This window comes from Pseudophryne corroboree, chromosome 3 (assembly GCF_028390025.1).
Source record: "Pseudophryne corroboree isolate aPseCor3 chromosome 3, aPseCor3.hap2, whole genome shotgun sequence".
Classification (NCBI taxonomy): Eukaryota; Metazoa; Chordata; class Amphibia; order Anura; family Myobatrachidae; genus Pseudophryne; species Pseudophryne corroboree.
In genome coordinates this window covers 264401531-264419278 of record NC_086446.1, presented here as the reverse complement: position 1 = coordinate 264419278, position 17748 = coordinate 264401531, and the positions used below count along the sequence as shown (strand labels likewise).

Genomic DNA, 17748 nt, shown 5'->3' with positions numbered 1-17748 from the left:
ACCAATGCGTTTCGTGCTGTTCCTAGCACTTTATCAACCTTGATAGACCGGACGCTGCCGAGTGACGTCACCCGCCAAACCCCGCCACACTGCGCTCCCCCGCTGGACGCAGCGGTGGTGAGTAAGAACATACAGCACGGACAGCAATTTACACCACCAGGCTGAGGAATCCCGTGAACTTAGAGTGAGGTAGGGAATGGTAGATCTCCTATGGACTGTGCTGATACCGCAAACAAAGCTCCAAAAAGGGCTGTAAACATATGTTAACGAAACGTTTCCTTTACAGGTGCCACATAGTTTTTTCATTAGCCTTTTTCAAGCTCTCACTATTTTTGCCAAGTACTCTAGTGCATAGCAATCTGACCACTTGTGCAAATATATCCAAATAGGAGAAAACAGACTTCTGAGCACCATGAGCCCTCACTAATCACGGGTATGAAGAGGCAGATTCAAGTTACCATAAGTCAGTGATGGCTAACCTTGACACTCCAGCTGTTGTTGAACTACACATCCCAGCATGCCCTGCATCAGTTTTAGCAAAGCCAAATAGCATAACTGTAGCAGGGCATGATGGTATGTGTAGTTCAACAACAGCTGGAGTGTCAAGGTTAGCCATCACTGCCATAAGTACTGCTCAAGTCATTTGGCCACCATTTATTAATATTTCCTATGGAATGTTGAGTTTTGGTCATAATTCATGTTTGTACGCACATGGCTTCGCAGCAGTGAACTTTTAGGCTACGGAATTGCTGATTATTGCTAGTGAAGCTGTCACTTAGAAAAGAAGAGAGACGCTCACTGGTACCATCGCAGTCTCATTCGCAGCTGTGTACACATACGCAGACTATACGCAATTACGAGGAACATCGACTGATAGGGTAGTCCTATTGCTACGCATACTGGACAAGGCAGTAGTGACGCAGGAGCTATGTTTTTCAATGTACATGATTGCAGTTGATGGCACATACACGCCCTGAAAATGGCCATGCCACAATGTGTTAAAAATCTCAGTGCAAGCGTGTGCTGTGCGATCACGGCACATGCGCAGTCTACCAATATCCGCTGAGTTGCGTGAACATCGGCATTGCGTACAAACATGAATTAGGCCCTTTATCTCTTCCAGGCAATGGCTGTCAGAGTATGCTGAGGAATGTAGCGCTATATTAGTTTGCAGAAGTTCTTGAATAGTGTAAGCGATAAGATTTGAGGAATCAGAGCTGCTCAAAGTTGCCCATAAAACTTTTAGCTTCATGTCCAACTTATCTTTTGTACAAGCCACTTTTGCACGAGGTTGGCAAGCAGGCAATTCCATCACACTGGTTGAAACTTTGGGCATGATAAATTCAGTTTACTGCACAAAAAGTGCTAATTTCATGTGAGCAAGCCTGACTTTCTAGCATCATAATAACCAGTAACAGTTCACTTTGGGGACAAGGTAGACTGTGTCTGAAAACATGCATACTGTCGACAAGTGGAAATGCGACTACGTTGCTTTAAATCTCCCCTGCCTGTAAATCATACCTCCCAACTGTTCAGTGGAACAGTCCCATTTTTCTGGGACTGTCCTGCTGGCCCACCTGCGGGCCACAGTGCCCTGTGGGTTTTGAGGGGCAATCTGACACCACTGCTCTGCATCCGTCATCCACACACACATTGTGTTGCCACGGGAGAGGTTGGAGGCTATCCAGCAGCTCCCGGAGTGCTGGGCAAATCCACAGCTTGATGAAAATGATGTGTGGCTCATGGGCACAGCATTCTCTGAGAGGCCATAACGTTGCCTAGCCACACACCCTAATTTCGGCCACACGCCTTTGTCCCGCCCTCCACTGCACACAAGTTGATTATGCTCAGCATCTGAGCAGGTGCTGGGCGAAATGATGCAAGATCCAGCTGCAAAATGGACTTGTGTTCAGTTCTGCATCAGGTCCTTTCTCTTTCTGTCAAGGTTACTGTATATTTACAATACTAAGCAAAAATGAGCGGGATCTGGGTCCATTTGCAGCCTGGGGCTACTGACCTAAATGCCCTTGTAATAATCTACTACTGCAATATCATACCTCCCAACATGACCCTCTCCAGAAGGGACAGAATGCTCTGCTCCTGGACTTCCCTCTTAATGTGTGATTGCCATCACCTGTGCTGAAACACCTTTCTAATCCATTAACCTATTCAACACAGGTGCAGACAATCATGCATTAAGATAAAAGTCCAGGAGCAGAGCATTGTGTCCCTTCTGGAGAAGGTCATGTTGGGAGGTATGCAATATGGCAGAGACAGCAGTTTTCCATGTGAAAGTAATGTGGAGGACCCAGACCAGGTTTTAGAAGCAGTAGCAGACTCCCAGGTGTTTGATCAGCAGCACCTGGGATTTCCTGATATAAGGGCTTCCAGGACAGAGTCACCTTGCTCTCGACGGTGGAATAGCTACCCGAGTGATAGGACGGGTTGTGTGGGTTAGATTAGGGACCACTGGAGCCTATCAAGAGTCTGCTTTGCTGTGAGTACCTGTATGCTACTACTTGTAATACCAACTGTGTGCAACCAACTTGCTATGTGGTGACCTGCTGTCCAAAATAAACACCGAAAGTGTTCACATAAGTCCCCGTGTGTGTGATCCTTGTCACAAGTGGTGGAGAATGCGAGCAAGGACACAGTGTACAGCAGAAACGGTTGGTAAGCCTACCTGTGTTTAAACTGCAAGTTTTACTTTTTTCCTCCCTGGTTATGCAGTGCATGCAGCAGTCTTAAAAGGGCCATAGCATTATAGGCAGACGGTTTGCTGTTATGTGTTAGATAGCCAGCAAAACAGGCGGGTGTCGGCTTGGACTGTTTGATAAGCCTGGCACTTTATATTAAACGTCCGAGATTTGTCCTTAAAGGGCAATATGGAGGAGTTACTAAACAATTTACTGATCTTGCAGCTGGGCAACAGACCCAGATTCAAATGTTACATGAGGGGCAGCAAGCTCAAATTCAAATGTTACATAAGGGGCAGCAAGCTCAAATTCAAATGTTGTGCGATGAGTTAAAAGCGCTTAAAAAATCTGAGCCAGAGCGGGAAAGGCTACCAAAGCTCACCCCAGTAGATGATATAGAGGCATTCCTTTACACATTTGAGCGCACGGCCACGCGGTTAGGATGGCCTGCGGAGGAATAATCTGACAAGCTGGCTCCCTGTTTAACAGGGAAGGCACATGTGGACATGACCGTGGCTGAGGCACGCTCCTATCCTGGGCTGAAAAAGGCTATACTGGATAGGATTTGAGTGACGGGCCCAGCAAAGCCCAAGAATTCCATGACTGGCGGCTGGAGTATTCTGAGCCTTCCAGGATTCAGCTGGCCAGACTAGCCCAACTGACAAGGGCCTGGTTGCAGCCGGATAAAAACTCTGCAGTACAGATTGTGGAAGTAGTCGTACTGGACCAGGCTATGCGAGTGTTAGACCGCTCGGTGCAGCAGTGGGCCCTTCAGGCTGACCCCCAGCCATTGGAGGAGTTGGCGGAGGTGATTGAGCGGCACCTGACGCTGGAAAAGCTGAATAAGGCCAGGTCAGTATACGGGCGAACACCTAAACCCAGAACTCAAGTCCCAGTAGTTAAACCAAAGGCTCCGCCTCCCTTGGTGTGCTTTGAGTGCGGCAAGCCTGGTCATGTACGGCGGGACTGCCTGAATCAGTGCGAGCCGATGGATTACAGTGCGGGGAAAACGGCTCGGCCGTTTGTCAGCATGGCAGCGGCGGGGGTATCCCAAGCAGAGTCCTCCCTGTTGTGGCTGCAGGTACAGGTGGGAAACTGGGAGATTTGGGCCCTGGTGGATACCGGCAGTGAGCTCACCATTGTCGCGGCCAACGTGCTTCCCCCGGGAGCTGACAAGGTCCAGCCTCCTGTCAGGGTGTTGTGCGGCCATGGTGATGTAGAAGGAGTGCCCACGTGTCTACTTACCCCTGGTCGTTCAAGGTCGGTCGTTAATGGTGGTGGAGGCGGTGACCTCCAGACCCCCGTATCTGCTGATCCTGGGCCGGGACTTTCCATTGCTGCAAGAGCTGGTTACCTGGCATGCTACCCACAAACCGTCAACCACCGAAACAACTCAGAAGCCAGAGACAAGAAACTACCAAAGTTTAGCATCTGGGAGAGAGGCTGCTGGTCCCAGACCACCCCAAGAGACTGAGTCCGAGGCCCATTGGAACCCAGTTGGTGAGAAGATATCACTGCAGGACTTTGGGTGACATCAACACGATGACAGCAATTTGGCACACGCCTTTGAGACTGTTAAAGTAGTTAACGGCAGGGTAGTTGATGCTTTACCATCAGAGGGTGTACCATTTTTTACAGTGGAAAATCTGCTCGGGGCACCAATACATATTGGTGGTAGTTGATTATGCCACCAGGTACCCAGAGGCTATACCCCTGCGCAATATGAAATCTAGCACTATTGCCATAGAACTAAAAACCATGTATACCCGGTTAGGAATAATAATAGAGGTCCTAACGGATTAAGGTACACCTTTCGTGTCTAAACTCATGTCGGTTGCTAAACGTAGATAGGATTACTACCTCGGTGTACCACCCGCAGACAGATGGCCTCATAGAAAGATTTAATAAAACCCTTAAGCAAATGATAAAGAGGGCAGTGTCACAAGAAAAACGAGATTGGGAAGTGCTCCTACCTTACTTGATGTTTGTGGTCAGAGAGGTACCTCAATCGTCTACAGGGTTTAGTCCCTTTGAGCTCCTCTATGGGAGACAGCCCAGAGGAATTCTAGATCTCTTAAAAGTAGGGTGGGAAGAACAACCATGCCAGGACCCTAACGTCGTTCATTTTGTGGCCCAGTTATACGGCCGTCTAAGGCCGATTGCACCACTACTGAACGAACATATGGAAAGGGCCCAACAACGTCAGAAACAGAGGTATGACGTCACCTCAATTAACCGGTCCTTTAATCCGGGAGATAAAGTGTTAGTGCTGGTACCCACCACAGAAAGCAAGATGTATGCACAATGGCGGGGCCCCTATGAGATCATCGAGGCAGTGGGACCGGTCAATTACAGGGTCCGACAGGAGGGTAGAAGCAGGGAGGTACAAGTCTACCATGTAAACCTGTTAAAACCCTGGAAGGAAACTGCCAATCGGCCCACTTTGGTAGCTAAGATTTCAGAATGCCAGGTACCCATGGAAGTCATGCTTACTCCTGAACAGAAACGGGAAGTGGTGAACTTGACGAAGCGCGACCAAGATGTGTTTTCTGCCATTCCGGGAAAGACATGGATCATCCAACATGATGTTGTGACTCCAGCCGGGGTGGTCATTAAACAGAGGCCATATCGCATACCCGAAGCGAAGCGGGCAGCGGTAAAACAGGAGGTGGAAGAGATGTTACGCCTAGGGGTTATCGAGGAATCCATCAGTTAGTAGAATAATCCAATTGTTTTAGTACCGAAGCCTTCAGGTGCCTTACGGTTCTGCAATGACTTCCGTAAATTAAATAAAGTGTCCCGGTTTGATTCCTACCCTATGCCCCGGGTGGATTAGTTAGTAGAAAATTTAGCCAATAGTCAGTATCTCACTACACTTGATTTGACATAAGATTATTGGCAGATTCCGTTAACAGAAACTGCTAAGGCAAAAACAGCCTTCTCTACCCCAGAAGGCTTATTCCAATATAAAATGCTCCCATTTGGTTTACATGGTGCCCCAGAAACCTTCCAGAGAGCTAAGAATAAGTTGTTGCGGCCCCACAGGGAATATGCGGCTGCATATTTAGATGACATCGTTATTTTCAGCTCTGATTGGGAGTCACACCTACCAAAGGTAGAAGCCGTTTTACAGTCTCTACGGGCACACGGGTTTACCGCCAACCCCGAGAAATGTGCCATTGGTATGATTGAGGCCAAGTATTTGGTGTACATTGTGGGCACAGGACAGGTTAAACCTCAGCCTAGTAAGGTAGAAGCAGTCCTCACCTGGTCCAGACCTAAATGTAAATCACAACTTAGAACATTTCTCGGTTTGGTCGGATATTATCGCAGGTTCATTCGAGATTTCGCCGCTAGTGCGGCTTCACCAACCAAATTTCTTAAAAAACAATGCCCAGACAAGATAACGTGATCTGGACCAGTGGAAACTGCTTGGCAAGATTTAAGTCGAGCTTTGTGTACTGAGCCTCTCTTACAAGCTCCTGACTTTAAAATGCAATTTGTGTTACAAACGGATGCCTCTGGGACAGGATTAGGAGCGGTCCTATCCCAAGAGGTAGATGGAGAGGAGAAGCCCATCCTCTATTTTAGCCGTAAATTATTGCCCAGGGAGCGCAGGTACTCAACTGTGGAGCAGGAGTGCTTGGCCATTAAATGGGCAGTTGAGTCATTAAGATATTATTTATTGGGATGAGAGTTTTTGTTGGTCACGGACCATGCACCCTTACAGTGGATGCATACAAACAAAGAGGTGAATGCTCATGTGATCTGTTTGTTTTTGGCTTTGCAGCCATTTAAGTTTGAGGTGAGGCATCATCCGGGGAAACAGCACCTCAATGCCGATTGCCCTTTCCAGGAGGTTTGTAGGTCCTGTTCCTCCAAGCAACCCTATGGTGAAGTTAGGGGAGGAGGAAGAAGGCGAGGTGGGTGACCTCTGGAAGGTGGTGGAAGGCTGTGTACCTGGGCGGATGATACAGATGGGGGTGGGCGAGGCAGAGAGCTCGCCTAAAAATAGTGCAGCTTCACCAGGGTGGTTGAAGCTAAGGGGGGAGGAGAGTAACAGAGACAGCAGTTTCCATGTGAAAGTAGTGTGGAGGATCCAGACCAGGTTTTAGAAGCAGACTCCCAGGTGTTTGATCAGCAGCACCTGAGATTTCCTGATATAAGAGTTTCCAGGACTGAGTCACCTTGCTCTCGACGGTGGAATAGCTACCCGAGTGATGGGCCGGGTTGTGTGGGTTAGACTAGGGACCACTGGAGCCTATCAAGAGTCTGCTATGCTGTGAGTACCTGTATGCTACTGCCTGTAATACCGACTGTATGGAACTAACTTGTTATGTGGTGACCTGCTGTGCAAAATAAACACCGAAAGTGTTCATCTAAGTCCCTGTGTGTGTAATCCTTGTCACAAGATTATATATATATATATATATATATATATATATGTGTGTGTGTGCAGGGGTGTATTTAGGGGTCTGAGCACCCCTGGCAAAGTAAGGAACTGGCGCCCCCCACCTCCCTCACCCAGAGACACATAGGGGGTAGTTACAGATAGGCTGAGGTCAGGGACACTGAGGGAGAATTACAGGGATGGTGCGGGTACAGTAGCAAACGCAGGATTTCTAGACGGGGGGGGGGGGGGGGTTTTCCAAATGCAGTACACAATCTCCCACTTTGCAGAACGTTGGAGCAATTGTGGGAGTCTGGGGGAGCGGTAGAAGAACCTAGTAAAGACCCTGGACATTAATGTACACTGTATGGAATACAGTATTAATATTTAACACTATAGATGGTCTATAGTATAGGCTGTATCACACATTTAAATAATATAAATAAGTGGTCAGGAAAAAGATTAAACATACTATAATAAATAGATATTACAAACATAATAGAACCAGTCCTGCACTTTTTAAGCACACATTCTCCCACCTCATGGTAAGGCTCCTGTCTGTTCTTCCTGGTAGCTATTCACTTGTCCAGTGTACTGATTGAGGATTCACACAGCAAACTTGGTAGAAGAAGATTCTACCACTGGGCATGTGCAGCAGCTCTGCTCTGTCCCTTAAACTGCATTATGTGGTGGTAGCTCTAGTTATCATATTATATACCATTGCTATTGTTTTAAAAATTTGAGCCACTTGCCAAGAGGAGGGGGGTTTCTGGGCAACCGGAAAACCCCCTGCATTTGCCTATATGGTAGGGACAATGAGGTGGAGGACTTACAGGGAGGCTGAGGTCAGGGACACTGAGGGGCAATTACAGGGAGGGTGTGGGCAGGGACACTGAGGGGGAATTACAGGAGTGTGCGGGAAGGGACACTGAGGGGGAATTACGGGAAGGGTATGGGCAGGGACACTGAGGTTGAATTACAGGAGGGTGTGGGCAAGGACACTGAGTGGGGAGTCACAGGGAGGCTGAGGTTAGGAACACTAAGGGAGAATTACAGGGAGGGTGCAGGAAGGGACACTGAGGAGGAATTACAGGAGTGTATGGGCAGGGTCACTGAGGCGGCATTTACAGGGATGGTGCAGGCAAGGACACTGAGGGGGAATTACAGATGTGTCCACATACATCTTTGCTATATCCCGCCATGTATGGCACAGTTTTGCATGCCATAGACTCAGAGATTTAGCCATGCCTTGTGATTTTTCTTAATTTGCTTCTTTAATACGTTACTTTATACATATTCTATTACGGCAAACAAGAATTGTAAAATCCATCCACTCGCTACTTGTGAAAAACAGCTTAGCCGTGTTTTGCATGTTGTGCCAAATTGAGTAAAAAAGCAAAGATATAAGTGGACACATCTCAAGGAGGGTGCGGACAGGTACATCGAGGGGATATATGCACACATACATACAGTTAAAAACTCCTCTCTGGGTGTGGTGGCACTACATGTCCCAGAAAATCCAGTTGACAAGGTGTGCTGGGACTTGTAGTCTCAACACAGCTGGACAGGCAGTCACTGGTCTAGATACCTCTCCATATACAGAGCTCTTTGTAACCTGTGATCTAGACTGCCAGGAAAGACCGCAGAAAATGTACAGGTATGCTCATGCTGCACTGCTGACTGGTGCTGATTGTAGTGGCTGGTGTTTGGTGACAGGCCCCGTGGGACCAATGAGAAGGGGAGTGGATGAGGAAGAGGAGGTGCCTCGCCCCTCCCCATACCTGGAAGTGCCCCGCTTCCCGACTATATTCACCATCATTGTGACTGTAGTGTCAGAGTGCAATACGCTTTTGAGAGTCCAGCAGTGCATGAGCACTGCTAAGGGATGTACTCAGTGAGAACTACTATGTCATTCTACCCCCTGGCGCGTGTGGCACTGCCGGGCGGCGCCCCCCCTTTGGAAGGCGCCCCTGGCAAGTGCCATCCTGGCCAATAGGAAGATACACCCGTGTGTGTGTGTGTGTGTGTGTATGTATATATATATATATATATATTTATTTGTAATTAACTCAACCAGTGTTCAGTGTACAGTTTCCGTAAAGAGTAGATTCCTATCCTGTCTGCTTTCAGTAACTTTATTTTAGTAACAATATATAACAGTGATTGGAATGAAAACTGCCAGGTACAAGTGATAAACTGTATATGACTAATGCAAAACTTTTACAACTACAGATTCTAGTTCCCTCTCAGATCCATCCACCATACTGCAGCTTGTTGGGCAAGTAAACCCTGGTAAGATAATTGGGAGAGAGTGAAGTCAGTGCTTGAATTTCAGCCTTCATGTTCCTTGATGTCATAATCTCCAGCTAAAATGAAAAACATATATATTAAATGTACGGGGAAAATAAAACTAGTTTTGTACCTTGTTTATACAGTGAGACAAATGTTACCATTTAATAAAAAAGACTATCTTTTATTGAAATCATGAAAAATGTTGATCTCAGCAGTAATTTAACAATGAAAGGTAAAAATGGAGAGCAGGTTACTGATCATGCTGTAGTAAGAGCCCTTCCACTCCATGCTTTCTAAAGCATAATAAGGCCCATTCAGGTGCGATTATATACTAATATAGGCAGAAGCTAACCTGAGCATAGGAACTCCCAATGCTGTTGCATCATTTCTGTCCGATGGCGGAACATTGCTGATACATCAGTGCCATCATTGCAAATCAGGTCATATTGCAGAGTCTTAGTGCCACTTAAGATGCGCAGGCTGAGCTGCTCTCCCGGGATGCAAAAGACACTCCAGTATCAAGTAAGATTGCAACTGCTAATTTATGCACGCCCAGAAAACGGCATCTGAACGGCTATGACACGCCTGCATTTTCCCGACCACTCCCCGTTCCCACCCCCAAATGCTGTCTTCCTGTCACTCACTTTGCTACTAATTCTTCAGTGCGACCGCAATAGCAATTCACTCCGTGCATGTGCACAGTGGGGCTTAGACACATTCGCAGTAAGAGAAATAGGATCTTAATTACCTACCGGTAAATCCTTTTATCGTAGTCCATAGAGGATACTGGGGTTCCATTTAGTACCATGGGGTATAGACAGGTCCACTAGGAGCCATGGGCACTTTAAGAATTTGATAGTGTGGACTGGCTCCTCCCTCTATGCCCCTCCTACCAGACTCTAGGAAACTGTGCCCGAGTAGACGGACATACTTTGAGAGAAGGATAGATAAAGACAGGGGTGTAGTGAGGGTGGCTCCGGTGGAGCGCGAGCTCCGGGTGACAAAAAAGTTAGAGGGCGCGTGATGCGTCACCACCTTCCCTTCTCACGCTGCACTGTGTACTGCTGTATAGACAGCTGCAGAGCGGGAGCAGAGAGGGCGCAGAAAATACAGTAGATAGGGAACAGGGCAGGCCAGGGGCAATACAGCAGAAGGCACTGACAGATGGCACATGCTGGAGCTCTGCCCACCCTCTTTATATGTCTCACTGTCTGCTTGTAGCTGTGCAGCAGGGCTACTTCTGTCCCGCAGCACCTGGAGTGCGTTTGTTGTCCAGTTGATACAGCACCTCTCTCTGTCCCAGCTTCTGCATCATCTCTTTCTTTTCTGGAAGCTGCAGCACATGTCTATTTCAGATGCTGCAGCACCTCTTTCTGCCCAGGCTTCTGCAGCACCACTCTATGTCCCATGTATAAGCAGATATACTGTGTTGTAATGTGTATAAGGGGCTCTACTGTGTGGTGCAACGTGTATAGGGGGCTCTACTGTGTGGTGTATTGTGAACAAGGGGCTGTTCTATGTAGCATAACATATATAAGGGGAATTACTGTATGATATAAGGTGAATAATGGACACTACTGTGCTGTTTAATGTGAATTGGTGCTATTTTGTGGCCACCCCATCACCATGTAGCCATACTCCTATATTTTTGATGCACCCTAAGTTCCACAAGGTCTAGAAATGGCCCTATCACCAATTTAGGATTTTTAAATAGGTTTTCTTTTCAAATGTAACATGCCACCACATGCTGGCTAGGCTCTTAATTCAGTACAGTGGAGGGGGGTGCTAAAACATACCCTCGCTCCGAGCACCATGGCACCTAGCTACACCTCTGGATAAAGATAGTGGTGAGATTCCAAACGAGCACACACAGAGGAAAGTTATCAACTATAAACAGGAACAGCAACAGCTGAACCAACAATACTTAACCAAGTAACAGTGCAGGAAGTACGAAGCACTGGGCGGGCGCCCAGTATCCTCTACGGACTACGAGAAAAGGATTTACCGGTAGGTAATTAAAATCCTATTTTCTCTTACGTCCTAGAGGATACTGGGGTTCCATTTAGTACCATGGGGATGTACCAAAGCTCCCAAACCGGGTGGGAGAGTGCTGAGGATCCGGCAGAACTGACTGACCAAACTGAAGGTCCTCAGAGGCCAAAGTATAGAACTTGTAGAACTTAGCAAACGTGTTCAAACCAAACCAAGTAGCCGCTCGGCCGAGACACCCCAGGCAGCCGCCCAGGAAGAACCCATCAACCTAGTAGAGTGGACCTGTACAGATTTTGGAACCGGTAAACCTGCCGTGGAATAAGCATGCTGGATAGTGAGCCTGATTGAACGTGCAATTGTTTGCTTTGAAGCAGGACACCCAATTTTAATGGGATCATAAAAAACGAACAGCGAGTCGGATTTTCTGTGACGAGCTGTCCTTTTTAAGTATATCTTCAAAGCCCTCACAACATCCAAAGACTTTAAAGTCTCTGAAGTGTCGGTGATAACCGGAACCACAAAAGGTTGGTTGATGTGAAATGCAGACACCACTTTCTAACGAGTTCCGAGTTCAGCTCTGTCAAATTGCTGACGAGTTCCGAGTTCAGCTCTGTCTTCATGGAAAATTAAATAGGGGCTCTTGTGAGACAAAGCTCCCAGCTCCGACACACGTCTTGCTGAATCCAAGGCCAACAATGTGACGGTCTTCCATGTAAGATATTTTATGTCCACCTCCTGTAAAGGTTCAAAGCAGTCCGATTGGAGGAACTGCAGCACCAAATTGAGATCCCAAGATGCCATGGGAGGCACAAAGGGAGGTTGGATGCACAGAACACCTTTAAAAAAACTCTGGACCTCAGGTAGAGAAGCCAATTGTTTCTGAAAGAGAATGGACAAGGCCAAAATCTGAACCTTTATAGATCCCAGACGTAGGCCCACATCCACACCGGCCTGCAGAAAAAGCAGGAAATGTTCCAGGTGAAATTCCACTGCAGAATAAGCTCTGCTTTTACCCCAAAAGAAGTATTTCTTCCAAATACAGTGGTAATGTTTAGACGTTACCCCCTTCCTGGCTTGGATCATAGTCGGGATAACTTTTTTAGGAATCCCTCTTCTGGCTAGAATCAGCCGTTCAACTTCCATGCCATCAAACGTAGCCGCGTAAGTCCTGATTGACAAACGGGCCCTGTTGCAGAAGATCCTGGCGAAGAGGTAGAGGCCACGGATCTTCGAGTAGCATCTCCTGAAGGTCCGCATACCAGGCCCTTCTTGGCCAGTCCGGAGCAATGAGTATTGCTTGAACCTTTTCCCTTTTTATTCTTTTGAGAATTCTTGGGATCAGAGGAAGTGGAGGAAACACGTACACCATCTGATTGACCCATGGAGTCGTCAGAGCGTCTACCGCCACTGCCTGTGGGTTTCTCGACCTGGATCAATACCGCTTGAGCTTCTTGTTGAGATGAGAAGCCATCATGTCGATTTGTGGATACCCCCACCGATGTGTCAAGCACCTGAACACTTCCGGGTGAAGTCCCCACTCCCCCAGGTGCAGGTCGTGTCTGCTGAGGAAGTCTGCTTCCCAGTTGTCTACTCCCGGAATGAAGACCGCTGACAACACCACAGCATTTTTTTCTGCCCAGAGGAGAATTCTTGACACCTCTGACATCGCTGCTCTGCTTTTTGTTCCGCCCTGTCGGTTTATGTATGTCTCTGCCGTTACATTGTCTGGCAGGACCTGAATGGCCCGATCCTGTAGAAGATAAAAGGCCTGCAGAAGGGTGTTGTATATGGCCCTAAGTTCCAGAATGTTGATTGGAAGGGTGACTTCCTGACTTGACGATCTTCCTTGAAACTGCACCCCCTGGGTTACTGCTCCCCAACCTCTGAAGCTTGCGTCCGTGGTTAACAGGATCCAGTCCTGAATTCCAAACCTCCTACCCTCGATGAGGTGAGAAATCTGTAGCCACCGCAGAAGGGAGATCCTGGCTTTTGGCAACAGACGGATCCTCTGGTGCATGTGAAGATGCGATCCAGACCATTTGTCCAACAGATCGAGCTGGAAGGATCTTGCGTGACACCTTCCGTATTGAAGCGTCTCGTAAGAGGCCACCATTTTCCCTAGAAGTCGAGTGCATAGATGCACCGATATCCGAGTTGGCTTCAGGACATCCCGAACCATCGACTGGATTACCAATGCCTTTTCCAACGGAAGGAACACTTTCTGCGACTCCGTGTCCAGTATCATTCCCAGGAATGGGAGCCGAGTTGGCTCTAGGTGAGATTTTGGAAGGTTCAGAATTCACCTGTGATTCTGGAGAAGTTTGGTTGAGAGGCCAATGCTGTCCAGCAAAATTTCCCTGGACGGCGCCTTCATCAGAAGATCGTCCAGGTACAGAATTATGTTCACTCCTTGCTTGCGAAGGAGAAACATCATCACTGCCATCACTTTGGTGAATACCCTCGGTGCTGTGGAGAGACCAAATGGCAGGGCCTGGAACTGGTAGTGACAGTCCTGTAGTGCAAACCGTAGATAAGCCTGATGAGGTGGCCAGATTGGAATGTGAAGGTACACATCCTTGATATCCAGAGAAACAAGGCATTTCCCTTCCTCCAGGCCTGAGATCACCACTCTCAGAAATTCCATCTTGAACTTGAACACTTTTAAGAACGGATTCAACGACTTAAGGTTCAGAATTGGTCATACCAAACCGTCTGGTTCCGGTACTAAAAAGAAGTTGGAATAGTATCCCTTGTTGTGCAGATGAGGTGGAACTGGAACAATGACTTGAGTCTGTACCAGTTTTTGGATGGCCTTCTGTAAAGTTATACTTGCCTCTTGTGAAGCTGGTAAGCCTGATTTGAAGAATCTGTGAGGTGGGAGGTCTTGGAACTCCAGTCTTTATCCCTGGGAAATAAGATCTATGACCCATGGATCCCGGCACGAACTTGACCAGATGTGACTGAAGAATTTTAGTCTGGCTCCCACCTGACAGTCCCCCAGGCCTCGCGGCCCACTGTCATGCTGAAGGTTTTGAGGAAGCAGAGCCTGAGCTCTGTTCCTGAGCACCTGCAGTTGCTGGTTTGCGTGGTTTACCACTTGCACCTCTGGAAGACGTAGAAGCGCCTCTGGATTTTCTCTTAAACTTGGCTGTCTGAAAGAACTGTAAATTTGAAGCTGAATAAGCTTTCCTGGCTGTGGGAGCTGCGGAAAGAAGATACGTAGACTTACTCGCAGTAGCTTTGGAGATCCATTTGTCTAGTTCGTCTCCAAACAAGGCCTCTCTTGTGAATGGCAGGCCTTCCACGCCTTTCCTGGAGTCCGCATCAGTCCACTGCCATAGCCACAAGCCCCTGCGTGCTGACACTGCAATATAGTGGTGGTGCGTGCATTAAGCAAAGCAATCTCTTTTATGGCTTCTACCATAAAGTTCGCAGAGTCCTGTATATGCTGCAGGAGTAAAACATCCCCCTTAGACAAGGAATCTAACCCCTCAATTAGGATACCTGACCATTTAGCAATGGCTTTTGTGATTCACGCACATGCAATAGTGGGTCTTTGGGCCACCCCAGCAGCTGTGTACAATGATTTGCGTGTAGTCTCAATTTTACAATCAACCGTATCTTTTAGGGAGGCTGTACCAGGGACAGGTAAGACAATTTTACGTGACAGCCTAGAGACTGATGCGTCCACTATTGGTGGATTTTCCCATTTTTTCCTATCCTCTAGGGGAAAAGGAAAAGAGGAGAGCAACCTTTTAGGTATTTTAAATTTCTTATCAGGATTAACCCACGGTTCTTCAAACAGGGTATTCAATTCCTTTGATGCAAGAAAAGTGACTGAGGACTTCTTTTTTACATTAAAATAAGATTCCTCACACTCCCCTGACATCTTATGGGAATTTGCAGAACATCTCTGATAGCCTCTATAAGAGCCTCTATTCCCTATGACAGAGTAGCATCCCCTCCCTCCAAATCCACCTCACTCTCCTCTATGTCTGACCCATGTCAGCGTCATAGTCAGACTGCAGGATATGGGCCATAGATCATTTTTGCTGACAAATGGGAGGGGATTTAGACGCTGGTTTGGGGACTAAGGGGGACATGTACTAAGCAGTGATAAAAGTGGAGAAGGGAGTAAGTATTGCGTCTCTTTCTCATTGCGGGATAGCTTTGTAGAAATATTTGAGATCATTCCCTTAATAAAAGTAACCCAATCCGATTCAGTCATGCTATTCTGGGAAGGTGCACTGCCCCGAGTACCCAGTAGTGAGCCCCCTGGTGAAGAGGAACACTCCACTGTACAAGAAACACACTCTTTGCCTGACATAATGTAAATGTGACAGAGCGCACACACACACACACACACACACACACACACACACACGCACACACGAAAAGGTTAAGCACAATTAACCCACAAAGAGCCCTTAAGGAAGACACAGAGTTATTTGGAGCCAGCCCCCACCGCGCCCTTATCGCTAATGCCAAGCTTAGCCGGGTCGCAGACTAAAGTACCGTGATAAGGGACTTAGTACACTAAGAATTGCTCCCCCTCTGATATGACCACCTGGTACCGCTGAAGTAATCTGGAGTCTATCCAGAGGAGCTGCGCGTCCCTGTCAGTCAGCGTCTGTGTCCACTGCAGAGGGAAAATGGCGCTGGTGAGCCGCTGGATCCTCTCATAGTGAAGGCCCCGCCCCTTCAATGGCGCGCGGTCTTCCCGCTTTTTTTATACTGGCTGAGGTAATCTGGTGCTTAAAATGGATGTAAAGAAAACCGTTTTAAGGCTATTTTTGCCAGTGTGGGTACTGTGTACAGTGTACTGAGACGCAGCTGTGTTCTGTGTCTGGAGATGCATTCCACCCCGGTTAGAAGCTGTGCGTCTCCCTCATGCCGCCATAATGTCCGGTAACCCGCTAGTCTGGACGCTGGCTTAGTACTCACCACTCTTCTTTCTTCTGGCTCTGTTATGGGTAGTGGCGTGCTGCAGGAATGTACGCTTGCCGTGGTGGGGCTTGAGAATAGTTCCCTCAGGAGCTCAGTGTCCTGTCAGCGGGGAACGGTACCATTAACCCTTCAAGAGGTTGGGCCGTCCCCACCTTCCCCCAAGTCCCACGAAGCAGGCAGACTCGTGCCAACCAGCCCTGCCTGAAAATAACAAACATATAAAATAAGTGCAGAAAACTCTTCAGGAGGTTCCATAAGTGTGACCGGCTCCTTCGGGCACATTTTCTAAACTGAGTCTGGTAGGAAGGGCATAGAGGGAGGAGCCAGCCCACACTTTCAAATTCTTAAAGTGCCCATGGCTCCTAGTGGACCTGTCTATACCCCATGGTACTAAATGGAACCCCAGTATCCTCTAGGACGTAAGAGAAACATTGACCGATGTACATATAATACCCAATTTGCGACAGCACCTGAATGAGCCTCAGTATGTTTGGGCTCATTTCTGAACCAGAAAAAAAGGACTGGTACAACACCTATTTTGTGATACTGCATCTATTTTCCATCATACACAACTACAGTATCAATGCGGCTACTTAGTTAGAAGTAAATGTCATATTTGTACATTACGGGGCTAATTCAGTAAGGATTGCAAATTTTGCTAATTTGCAATCCTTTGGATCGCATGATGGGGACCGCCCAACGCAGGGCAAGGCTGTCCAGCATATTAACCACCCCCCCCCCCCTTCAACAAGCAGAAATTGCAAACGCATCACAAATTCTGCTTGTTAGCAGAACATAAGGATGCCTCCTGCTAGCTCAGCTGCGCCCACAGGAGGCCCGCCGCCATGTTCCCAATTGCGACGGCTGGGTGTGATGTACATCTTTTTCTCAGTTTTTGCGGTTGTATTGCACACTGCGATACAACCTGAATCAGCCTCTTAATGTTTCTAGTATACTGATTTTTGCTATTCTCTGTTGTAACGGCTTGTGGCTGGTGCAAATTGCATCCCATTGGAAGTAATGGTCAATAAAATTACCAAACTGGGAATCTCCTACTCCCTAATTACTATGGGGAAAATGTACTAAAATAATTAATTAAAAAAATAATTATTCAACAGTTTGGAAGGTGATTGTCAAACTGCCGGCAATGTGCAGTGACTTTGTAATGGCGAAACCGCCGACAAGCAGCACATGAGAATGCTCAATATGTTTATATGAGCAATCATTGTGTGTTGAGTAAGGAGACAAAAATAATTGTAAAAAATATTTTATTTACACATTAAGGGGCAACAATAATGTTTAATTGAGTAATATTTATTATAATAAGGGGTCAATATTAATTGAGAACAATAACATTTTTAATTATGACAGGGGTAACAAATATTATTTTATGGCTCTATAAATGCTGCCCACATCATAAAAGAACAATTG

General features: G+C 47.2%; 1 protein-coding gene across 9 annotated transcripts in view; it reads right to left on the bottom strand.

The window, feature by feature from the left end:
- Window positions 1-9207: 9207 nt before the first annotated feature.
- The window catches only part of SPO11 (SPO11 initiator of meiotic double strand breaks), a 308074-nt gene continuing 299533 nt past the window's right edge, over window positions 9208-17748 (bottom strand). For all 9 annotated transcript variants that reach the window (XM_063963476.1, XM_063963477.1, XM_063963475.1 and 6 more), the window contains one exon: window positions 9208-9452. In XM_063963476.1, coding sequence (XP_063819546.1) covers window positions 9333-9452 — 120 coding nt within the window. In that variant the 3' untranslated portion in view covers window positions 9208-9332. The remainder of the gene's footprint in view (window positions 9453-17748) is intronic.